The sequence below is a fragment of the Corvus hawaiiensis genome, chromosome 17, assembly GCF_020740725.1.
Source record: "Corvus hawaiiensis isolate bCorHaw1 chromosome 17, bCorHaw1.pri.cur, whole genome shotgun sequence".
Classification (NCBI taxonomy): Eukaryota; Metazoa; Chordata; class Aves; order Passeriformes; family Corvidae; genus Corvus; species Corvus hawaiiensis.
In genome coordinates, this window is record NC_063229.1 from 7,718,683 (window position 1) to 7,730,663 (window position 11,981).

Here is an 11,981-nt window from a genome sequence, read left to right on the forward strand (position 1 = left end):
GGCGGCCATGGAGCGGCTGGAGCGGAGCGGGCGCTGGCTGCGGGTCGCCCTGGCCCGGGGGCGGGTGCGCCGCCCCCTCCCCGCGCTGCTGCTCGCCATCGCCGTCCTCGGCTCCGCGCTCAAGGACGGCGGCCTGGTGCCCGATACGCCGCTGCAGAACAAGCGCAACCCGCTCAACGTGTGAGGAGGGGCGGGAGGGTCGCGCCCGGTGCGAGCGGGAGGGACGGTGCTGGACGGGCTGAGCGGGCGGGGGGCAACCGGAGGGGGTCTGGGGGCCGGGGGTGGCCGCGTGTGCCGCGCTGGGCCGGGGTTGGTGTTTCAGATGATGAGATTGCCTGTTCCTGACTCAGAGGTTTCAGAATACCCGGAGTTTCTCGCTCAGTTTTTATTGGAAGGGGGTAAAAGGAGGGGATTTTTCCTTCTTAAACTCCCAGATAATTCCTCGTATTTGAGTGAACTGATGTCACTTTCTCTGCCAACCAGTGACAGGACCCGAGGAATGGCCTGAAGTTGTGGCAAGGGAGGGTTAGGCTGGATATTAGAGAAAGGTTCTTCACCCACAGGGTGGTCGGGCACTGCCCAGGCTCCCCAGGGAATGGTCACGGCCCTGAGGCTGCCAGAGCTCAAGAAGCATTTTGGCCACGCTCTCAGGCACATGGTGTGACTCTTGGGGTGTCCTGTGCAGGGCCAGGAGTTGGACTCCATGATCCTTGTGGGTCCCTTCCAGCTCAGCATATTCTGTGATTCTGTGATAGTTACTGAGCTGATCTAAAACCCAGCTGAAGGAAATAGGTCTTTTAGCATCCTTCCTAGAAGCAGAGTGGCTGCCATCCTTTCCTAGCACTTGGGCTATGATCTAACTGGCTTACTCATTCCACAAAACTAGTCTGAGCATTTTGAAGGAAGCAATGAGCTGGGCCAGAGCACGTGTGCTGTCCTGCTACAGGTCTGAAAGTAGAACTAAAATTGCTGTTTTCCTCTGTGACTTGGGGAACTTTGGCCTTTATTGATTCAAATTTGTCATTTGGTAACGTGGGAGAGGAGCTGCTTTTAGTGTGATTGAAAGAGAATTGACAGGAGCACTTAGAGAGAAATTGATCTTAGAGTAAAAGCATGTTTCAGTTCAGTTCTCTCTTTTAAATAGAGGAAGGTTATCTGTATTGACAGTTCCTGAAGCAAATATTTTTTCCCTACAAATTCCTTGCCTCCTGGTTTGTCAGCAGTAACCTTGGTGGCCTTTTTTGCATTTTAAATAAAATGGGAGGTTTATTTTCAATTACTATTCCATGGTAGCCTCTGTAGTTGCCACGCAGGCATCAATTCTCCTGTAAAATTAAAGAGTGAAGGAGGTACTCAAAATCCTGGGCAAGGCCCTGACAGGTTTGTTGGGGTCATAAGGAAGGTGCAGAACTCTAGACTGGTTTGGCTTGGCCTTTGATGCTCAGGTGGGGATTAAATGATGACTGTGTGTGTCTGGCCATAGCTCAGCCATGGAGCAGAATTCAGTTCTCTGTTTTCTACCTGGACTCTGGGTAACAAAGGGGCTTCACCTCTCCCACCAGCTGATTGGAAGCAAGCTCCACTGGAAGGTGCTGATGGGAGAAACAAGATCCTGGACTGTGGCCTCCTTAACTCATTAATAAAATCACTTACACATGCTCTAGTTTTAAGATTTGAAAAGAGAACTAGTTACATGATACTGTCTTCTGTTAAACAAGATATCAGCACATCGTCAGCTGATTTTCAAGATTTTATGGGCGTGACAGCAGAAGTTTTCAGGGCAGAGAGTGAATTTAGAGATGGAAGGATTTCTGTATGCCAAAAGAAGGCTTTAATGAATTGAAAGGACAGTAAAGGAACAGGCACATTGTGCTGCTTCATTTATTTAGAAGGACATGAGAGAGGAAAAGCTTCACAGGCTGATCAGGGGGAAGAGCCAGTCCTTCTGGCTATCTTAAGAGGTTGAGGTTGTGAAAGGCTTTGTAAGCAAGGATAATTGAGATGGTGGAAGAATCAGAGAAGGGGTTACTGTGGCCAGGGTAGCAAGCTAAAAATACAATCTTTGCAGCTGCATTTTGAGTAGGGCAGAGTTGAGCTGGTTTGTAGGCTGTAAGTGATTGCAAAACTGAGCTGCAAGTGTGCTGCAATGAATGAGGGCTCTGGGTCCCAGGGAATGCTGCCTTGGGAACAAGTACCTGCCTAAGGAAGTATTCGGGTTTTGGGCTTGAGGGAAGTACTGGGAAGAGAGTTAAGACAGTAGCTAAGCTGTATTTTGAGGGGAGGGCACAAGTGTCTAATTTAGATGGTTCCGAACACTGACCTTGAGCACTCCACCACTTGCCCCATTGCTGTGGCGTCTCACACGTGCTTGTGTCTCCTCTGCCTTTCCTCTGGCAGATACTTCGTGAAGGTGGCCTGGGCTTGGACGCTGTGGCTGCTGCTGCCCTTCATCGCCCTCACCACGTACCAGCTGGCCCGGAGGCAGTTCCGGTACGGCCGCACCAAGAGCGCGCTGCTGGTGCTGCGGCGCCTGAGCGCGCTGCTGGTGGGCACGGCCGTGTGGTACCTGTGCACCGAGCTCTTCGTGTACGTGGAGAACCTCACCGGGGAGTGCTCCATCCAGGGCAAACCCGGCCAGCCCCGCCGGCTCTACGCCTCCAAGCGGGAGTGCCGCCAGGACAGCGGCGTCTGGAACGGCTTCGACATCTCGGGGCACTGCTTCCTGCTCTCGTACTGTGCCATGATGATCCTGGAGGAGGTGGCTGTGCTGGAAGCGCTGTCCATGGACCACAGCTCCAAGCTGCGTGTGGTGGTCAACGTCCTGTTTGTTTCCCTGTGTTCCCTCACCGTGATCTGGGTGTTCATGTTCCTCTGTACTGCGCTGTATTTCCATGACTTCAGCCAAAAGCTTCTTGGTGTGCTGATAGGTCTGTCAGCTTGGTATGGGACATACAGATTTTGGTATTTAAAGCCCTTTTCTCCTGGACTACCTCTTCCAAATATATCTTTGAGTTCAAAGAAATACAGCTATAGCAGATAAAAGAAGGTTTGAAATGTTTGGGATTTTGCTTTCAGTACTGGAGTACTTGAATGTAGAAATGGTTACTGTATTTCCACTGTAAGGAACAAGGTGATGGGTTGGAGGAAACCAGATCTGTACTAGCCATTGGCTGGCAGGTGGTAATGAGCTTCTTCCCTGGGAGAAGAAAAAACATTGGTGTTGGAAGAGGTCTGCTCTTGTTTAGGAGCTGACAACTGGCATTATCAGCAGAGAAATCAGAAGCTGAATCTCTTTCTCTTACTAATGAATGGAGAAGCAGACCCAAGGCTAAAAGAGGCCTTTGATCTTTGGGAGCGTGGTGTATCTCAGTTAATTCTCCCTCTTCCTTTTTGAATTATGTCGAGATATTGTGGATGATCCAAACCTCATGCTTTTTCCAATGTTCCTATTTGTATTGCCTTATGGGAAAGCTCTAATAATCACAGTGCTGCTAAGCATTGCAAAAATATCAATTCTTGTGAAAGCAGTTCTGTTGTGAAACTGGAACATCGCACGTTCTCAAGTGTTAAAAACACTATCTTGCTAGAAATGCCCCATTACTGCCTGCACCTTTTGCAACAGAGAGTAATCTGAGATGCAATGTCTTAAGCAGACTGTGACTTTAAATTCATGCCTGCCTCCGAAAAGGAAACTCTTGAAAAAACAAGCCTTAACTTTCTCCTTAGGTAAAGTAGATGTAATAATATTTTGTCATTTTATTCTTGACACTAAAAAACCCAAACTCCTTTCTGTTTTGCTAAAAAGTCTAGTATGAGGATTGAGATTTTAATTTTTTAAAAATCTAATCCATTGCACACTTTGCAACAACAAATTCCTTGGGTTTGTTCACAAGTTCAACAAGAACAACAGTGGAATTCTGGTGTTCAGAACAAGCTAGCTTATCCCGCTATTTCCCAAATAGTCTGCTTGATAATGAGTGAAATGCATTGTTTATCCTGGGAGCTGCAAAGCAGGATGTGCTTGAAGCAATATTTTTTCTTGCAATACCAATAAGCTATTTAATTTTGATTGCACATAAAGCTGTGGCCACTTTTGATGTGGCTGGAAACCCGCTACTGAATAAAACCCTGCTATGAGATAATGAATAGGGGTGAGATGGGTTTGCTCATCGTTATCAGTCAGATGTTTAGCATAGGTTTTATCTCAAAAAGCTTTTTATTATTTCATAAAGGTTCATTCATGATGCAGTTGCACGAAGTGTGTTTGACAGTGATGACAGGACAGCCAGGAGGGTCTGTGGGCAAGGCTGTGGGTCACCTCCACTGACCCTACAGTGGGGTCGCTCAGACTCCAAGGTGACTTTTTCTGGATACAGGGTGGGATTCTCCACAGATCAATCCTGGCACATTTTGCCATCTCAACATCTCTCTTCCAGCAAGAGAGTGGAAGCATTTGCAATTCCTACAGCAGTGTTAGCTCCACGCTGTGGTCTGCCTCTAAGGAGAGCTAAATTCACTGGAATCTCCACTGAATTTGGTGGCAGGTGGGAGGTGTGTGTCCTTAGAACAAATCACCTCTCAGAAAGAAGTTGTCCAGGGCGTTATGTATTTTCTGTCAAGCTGCTCTTGGTTTTATATGAAATTGCCTTTTAAGCTGACTCTTTGAAAATTGCACTGATTAACTCATATTGGGTTTAACTAAATTTGTTTAAACAATGCAAATTTATTTGCAGACACTCTTTTGATGTAATTTAAGCCTGCTCCCAACAGAGCTAAGCTAGACCGCAAGCCACTTTCACCATGAAAAAGGATTATATACCCAGAAGGTTTTATGATTAATTTCATTAAGGTTCTATTTTAGGTTATCTTTATGTAACTTTGCTGTATAGACAAGCCCTTGGAACAGGAAATGCTGTTTACTTAAACCAACTGACTTGCTGAAATGATGTTCATTTTCACAAATGTTTTGTGCAATCACTGTGGATATTTCTGTCCACTTTAACCAGTGTCATGCAGATTATTTTTTTAAATGGAAATAAGTTAGGATACAGTTATTGTCTTATTTAAACAATGAAAAACATTTGAAAACTTTTATCAGTGTTTGTGTCTTTGAGAATCTGTTCCTCATGTCTGTAAAGACGCCATTGTTGCTCTTCACTTCCCTGGACGATCCAGACCCCAGAATTTGTGTGATCAAACTGGCACTGAAGGTTCTGCACTGTTTGAAAGGGTTAACAGAGCACAGGTTCTCAGGAGTGCAGGGTTTTAGAAAGAAAACAAAACAAAAGCCATGGCTGACTAAAGCAAGTTTCCCAATGTGTGCCTGTTACACCAAGCAGTTCATTTTGTGGACATGGATGTTGGTTTATTGCAGCAGAGGGGAAGCCTAATCCACTGAAATGTGTGGGAAAATTCCCGTGGGCTGATACTGCTTGGGAGTTTGGAAATCTTGGTGTCTTTCTCAGTACCCAGACACCATGGGCCAGCTCTTGGTGCACAGTTCCCTTGTGCTCCAGAGCGTTACTTGTGCTTTTTGACTCTACTCCAGAGTAGGAATCTGCTTCCTTGTACTTCAGCTGGAAACTAAAGGTTGCAAATTTTTTCATTCTCATATTTTTCCATCACATTTATCTGACTTCCTTTTCTCTCCCAAATACACTTTTATCTTTAAAATAAAAATTGCAGCCTCTCCACAACAGATTTGCAGCCAAAGAGAAACAGTGCTGGGAGCAGCTGGATTTGGTATCCTTTGCCAAAGGCACAAATCAGCTCTCAACAGGTGTTACTGGTTTGTTTCATGTGTTGGGGTGGAGTTTTTTTGCTTTTCTGCGTTAAAGTATTCCTGTTGTTCTCACAGAGCTGTCTTTCTGTCTCTAGAATTACCTAGGGAATTTTTGCCTCCAATACTTCACATATTTCAACATCTGTCTGTTAATTTGTCATTGCCTGTGTTTGGCCTATTTTGTGGGCCCTGTTTAATGTTTAATGGTTCTTTCACAGAAGCAGCATTTGGCCTGACTGCTGTGGCCAGGGCAGGTCTTGGTGCCTTGAACATTTTCCTCTGCTGGGAACAGGTAGAACACAGTGGGAAGGAAAACTGCCTTAGGATTCATTTCACTCTTCACTTACCTGGGACTCTTTCAAATGTTTGCGTCACTGGAGGCGAGATCAGGCGAACAGGAAAGTTGAGGTCTTTCATAAGAGCCATGTGAGCAGCTCAGACTTTAAACATGTCTGAACCCAGGGTTTGATTGTTCCTCCAAGTTTGTTCTAAGCAAATGTGATCCATGAATGCTTCACTGGTGCTAAATGATAGTCCTGGTTTCCCAATTTATGTGTGTGTGCTGAAACTTGGGTTGTGGGTGGCTGCAAAAAAAGAATCCTGTTTTCTGTTTTCGTGTGTGGCAATTGGTGGCAAAGTGAGAAACACCCAGTTATGCCCTGAGGCGCACTTTAATGGAACAAAGTGCTGAGATATTTTAAATATTTTGGAAAATCAGTCTTTAGTTGTGAACACAAATCTATGGTCACTTCATGAAATATTATCTGATTTTTCCACTGTAGCTTAAAGTAGCTCCTTGCAGCTTCTCTGCAATAGGCCTTTTCCAGCTCTTTGATCACCCTGTGCTATCTCCTTTTGCTCAGAAACCTGTTTCCTAGAATTATTTCTTTTCATAGCTTCATCTCTCCTCCTGGAGAACAGATTAGTAATAAATGCTCTTTACCTCTGCTGGATGCGTGCTCTCTCTCAGTATTTTGCCTTCCCTTCTTTGAGGTATTTTGCAAAGCTTAAGATGAAAGTAATTAATAGATACAAAAAGGCTGTTGTGACTCTGAACTGATGTTTAACTGTTGTTAAACAGAGCTGCTCTGTCACTGTACTGGTGGAAAACCTGAAGAAAAGCACGTGGTTTATTTATTGGAGCAGAACTGCACCTGATGTGCTTGAGCTCCAGGAAGGAAAGAGGTGATGTGACAGCAGAGCTCGATGCATTAGGAGAGTTACCTTTGTCCTTCTCTTGGGGAGCAGGCACTCACTTCAGTGAAGGGTACTTTCACCCAGGTGCTTAGCAGGAAATTATTAATTTGGATATGGGAAGGGTGCCTTAGTGATTAAATGAAATATGGAATCAGAGCATGAAGTTTACAAGCTGGAAAAGCAGAGATGGAAATGGCCATCAAGGTTGAGTGCAGTCCATGAAATCTCAGGCAATTATGTGATTGTAATATTTCATCTGAAATGTTATTTATTTTTAAACTACCCCCTGTCCATCACAAAACAGAGGCAATGCCATGTGCTTGTAACGAGCCACATAACTTCTCTGTAAAGCTTTGGGACTATAACATGGCACAGGAAATAAGCAGTAGGGGAAGAGCTTTACCAGTCTTTCAGGAGTGTTGGGTATCATGGGAAAGCAGCACTTGGAAAAATGCCCTTTCGCTGTTGTGCTCTTCCTGGCAATGTGTCCAGTGGCAGGGGATCTGTGGCAGAACTGAGGATCCCCCCCAGTGGTGAAGGCTGAAGAAAGGAAAATGCGGAACAAGAATAAATACAAACGATTACTTTTTTCTCACATCTCCGAAGCCTTTTCCCATGTCCAGTCTGGGTTAATTTTGCAGGTCTGGGCTGTGTATTCCCTCAGTCATGGTTGATGTCAGAGCAGGAACTAGGCATATCCTCAGTGTAAATGTCAGCTCTTCTGAAATGCCTTCCCTGGGTCCTGCCCTGCCTGCAGAGCCTTCCCATCTCACGGGGACTGCACCGAGAGGTCACACGTGGTGTGACTGTAGCTGGGACAGGCTTAACGTAGCTGGGACAGGCTTAACCTAGCTGGGAAAGGCTTAACGTAGCTGGGACAGGCTTAAGTCGTGATTCATCGCCGGGGAAAATTCAGCTAAATAGGTTGTGCCTCAGAACAGTCGACTGTGATGGAGAAAGCTGTGCTAAAGGAGTGGAAAATAAGGATGATGCTCAGCCCACAGAGCCTGTTGGCCGTATCCAAATGTGTGAATTGTTGTTCCCACACCTAGCAGGATTGTGCTGTTGGGAATGGCACCCTAGGCCTGCACTCTGCAGGTTTTGCAGGTGATAGGAGCGAGCACAGATGTGGTGTGGGCTTGGTACCGTGTCACTCTAGAGCACAGCTCTGTTGCTTCAGCTTTGTCACAGCCTGACCTGATTCAGTTTTTAGAAAAATGGGAGTGATAGATGTTTGAAGTTTTTAAGAATATATGGGTTTTTTCTGTTGATTGTCATGATTTGAAAGTTAGGAGAAAAAATCGTGCCGGGGTTTTTTAGTTTATTTTGCTCACTGGGGGTTTTTCTTTGTTGTTTTCAGAGGTTTTTTTCTTGTGTCCAAGAAAAAAAACTATTGCTGTTGGGTAGTGCTTGGATCCAAGGTCACAGAATGGAAAGAAATTGCTTCTGGTAAGCAAAAATAGAAGAGTGTTCAGGAGGCTGGCGGTGGAGTGCCATGACCTTGTGATGTAAAGAGTGTGTGCAAAACAGCACTTAACTGCGCAGGATACTTGGTTCTGTGTCAAGAACTGCCTGCAGCATTACACAGCACCCTCAAACCTGCTTACACTCTGTTCTGATTGCAAAGTAGCTTTATTTGGATAACTCTTCTGGAGCTAAAAAGGATTTAGGTCACAGGAGAGATGAGGTGCTGGTAGGAAAGGGCTGAGAAGGGGAGGCAGTGCAAGTAGGGGGATGGATGGTGTTATTTTTAAAGGAATGTTTTAGAAGTCATTGATCTGTGCTGTTCGTTAAGAAGTTTTTAGCAAGATTCCATCTCCTTCCTTTCTTAGCAGTTCTTCCTCAGACAGGGGGAATGGGAGGTGATGTGTTCACTGATGCAGAGCTCGACAACCCAGGGACTCCTGACAACAGGAGCGTCTCTGGGAGATGGTCACACATTGCCTGCTCCCTGTGACAGGAGAGGGACACCAGGGAGTCCAGGAGGGAGGTAGGACAGCAGAGAGGGGTAAAGAAAAAAGGGGCTGAAAGTAGATCATTGTGCAGAGGGAACAAAAAGGAAGAAAAAATGCTGTGAGCTCCTGAGAAGTGGGTGGAGGTTGACATTTAGCTTGTTGAAGCTCTTCAGCACCAAAGTGAAAAGGAAATGGAAATAATCTGCTCTCTGCAGGTAGAGCCTGGCAAGCAGCACACAGGTACTGCTGCAGTGATGGACACCTGTGTTCTGACAGAGCAATTCTTCATCCTCATTATTTATGGCATAGCTGCTATTCCTGCTTCCACTGGGAGCTGTTCAGTGCAGGCTGTTTTCTCTCTGTTTAATCCTCCAGAGGAAAGCGAGCTAAAAGGAGAATGAAAGACGATAGTGAAATGTCCTTTGGGCACATTTGGGGATCAGCACCAGGGGAAAACCAGGAAATGTGTTTGTCATGAATGTGCTTTATCAGAGAATCCAAGTTCCTGTGTGTTTTCATTACTGCTCATAACCTTAGATTTAGAATTACAAATGGCTGGGTCTGAAACACCTGCAATTTGGCCACTGAGGCCATGCTTTAGGAAATCTTTCAAGGATACAAGATCTGTTCCTGTTCACTGCATACACAGATGTTTTCAATCTCATGCACACCTGTGGATTTGAACTTTTCCCTGGGCACTGCTGCTGAACTGGGGATTTTATTCTGTCCCACCATGGCAGAAGGAGCTTTTCTACAGACTTCTGTAACAACAGCAGCTTTGCTGTGAATGGAAATGGCCCTATTTTCCTCAGCAATGCCACAGGAAATTGCAGGTTTGGGGTTACAATAGTCAGCTCTTTGGTTGTACATCCTGTTACTTTGGGGTTTTTGTTTTTAATTTCATATTATCATATTTTATATTATCCCTGGCCATCTCAAAATACCATATTCATATTATCCCATATATCTTTCAGCAACCTGAGGGATTTAGTTGCTGTCATTGCCTGCATTGTGGATCCAGTCTGGGCAGTTTTGGCTTCGATCCTTATGATGGCAGTGAATGCCACCAAACACAACCTGATGTTAAATATTTTCACAAGCTTTAATATTTTCTGTTTGGTGTTTTGTGAGGAAATCCTTCATTTACTTTCACAGCAGAAAGGAAGGAAGGAGCAGCTCTTACACCACCCCTCTTCCCTCTGTAGCCTGGATTCCGAAATTGCAGCTGGGTGGTAAGGATGGTTTTTTCATTCAAAAACAGAGGAACACTCGGCAAATAAATTCTGATGGGGCCACCAAATGGTCACCAAATAGATATTCTTAGGCAGCTCTTGATCTCAATTTCTTTGGCAAGTTGCGAGAGGCTCTGTGGTGTGTTCCCTGTCCTCTGGCCAGCTTGGTGTTGAAATCCTTTATTCTGCATGGAGAGGTCTCCTCCATCCCTTGCCAAGCAAAGGAAAACGCTGCCAGCCAGCAGTAAGGCTGACGCGTACGTTTTCAATTTTCATAACTGAGTCTTTTGAGCAAATCCTGTAGGAATAAAAAGATTTCAGAAGCTGCAGCTCTGCAAATGTGACCACTGGGAGCCCGTTAAACAGGAGGCTTGGGAGGCAGGAGGGAGAGACTCTGTCATGAAGCCGCATCTCAGGGGTGCTTGGACTTGACATAAAGCCTGTGATTTTCATGCCTCTGATAATGAGAAGTTCCACACTTCAGCACAGATACAGATTTTAAAGCACCGAGGTGCCTTAAAGCACATTTGTCTCTAAAACTCAGGGATTTCAAAGGATAAAAATTTGCTTGGGTAAATAAATACATCTCGAGTAAAGAAGGACCCTGGCCGGGGTTGGGTCAGGTACACAGAAATGCTGGGTGCAGGATGCAGCAGGAGCCATTTCCTCTTGTCTAAAATATAAAATAGCACCTCTGAGGTGCCTCACCTTGCTGCCTTTCCCCTTGGGCGCTACTGTTACCCCACACCTTGCTGAGAGCAAAGCATAAAGTCCCGGAGTGAGAAAACAGATTTTTGCCATTATTTTCATGTTTCTGTGTACAGAACATGCCCTGGGCAGTGAACATGGGGCCAGTGCCTGGCTCATGGCCAGGTTGTACAGTGGGTTCCCCTTTGCAGTGGAACTGGAGCAGAAAAGGTCTGATCAGGCTGAGATCCGTCGGAGCAAGAGCAACTTTTTATGATGCCAGCCTGTAATCACCACAGGGCTGCTTACAGCAACGGGCTAATCTGGATTGATCGGGGCTCTGACATTTGTTCCGTGGGATCTCGAACATCAATCCAGCTCCTGCCTGCCACAGTAATTGTCTTTTATCACTCTCGCTGATTGCTTTTCCCTGGAGCAAAGTCCTGGTACTTTTTCATTACAAGGGCAGGAAAACAAGGCTTGGTGACAGGGAGTGGCACCAATTTTTGCCTTTTTTTTTTTTTTTTTTTTTTTTTAAATTTGGTGCAGAGCAAAGGCTTATTATTGACTGTATCTAGCTGAGAACCTGTACAAAATCCACCAGTACAGCATCTGTGGCTCCCCAGCAGCCCACAGTGCAACACTGGTGACAGCTCTTGTTCGTGCCTTGCTCCAGCTACTGGACCTGTCTGGCTTCCTTGTAACAGTTGCATTTCAACAGTGTGCTCCGAGCAAAACACACATTTATTTTCTCCAGTGTTTAGAGGTCTGATTTGCACCATGACTTTAAATTTATTCTGTGGTTTGAAGTACAAAAATAAATAAAATCAAGGAGCAAAGTAACCAGCAGCAGGCTTGCTAAGCAGCTTCCCTCTGCCTCATTGTTGGGCTGAAATCCTAGGAATGGAGGAAGTATTTGCTCTCCTTCCCTCTGGGTTTCGTGGCCTTGGACCCTGTTAATGTTCTGTTCTACACCAGATTTCTGCATTTTATCAGCTTTTGGAAATCACCAGCGAGTGTGTGTGTAGGACAAACAACGGTAAAAGGATGAAATCCTGGTAAGGGTTTCATGTTGGTGTATCTTTATAAATCTTTCAGGGGGGTTCATCACCAGCTAATTGACCAAAG

General features: G+C 45.4%; 1 protein-coding gene across 1 annotated transcript; it reads left to right on the forward strand.

Moving 5' to 3' along the window:
• On the forward strand, positions 1-5,092 carry FITM2 (fat storage inducing transmembrane protein 2). Its single transcript, XM_048322057.1, has 2 exons — positions 1-180; positions 2,398-5,092. The coding sequence occupies exons 1-2, from the start codon at positions 8-10 to the stop codon at positions 3,038-3,040; spliced, it is 816 nt and encodes a 271-aa protein (XP_048178014.1). The 5' UTR covers positions 1-7; the 3' UTR covers positions 3,041-5,092.
• The last annotated feature ends 6,889 nt before the right edge of the window (positions 5,093-11,981 follow it).

What these genes read in the sequence shown, in the direction of transcription:
- FITM2 (XM_048322057.1), top strand. Translation starts at nt 8, where the DNA reads ATGGAGCGGCTGGAGCGGAGCGGGCGCTGGCTGCGGGTCGCCCTGGCC. An exon ending in AAGCGCAACCCGCTCAACGT is followed by an intron (nt 181 to 2,397) that starts GTGAGGAGGGGC and finishes TTCCTCTGGCAG; the next exon opens with ATACTTCGTGAAGGTGGCCT.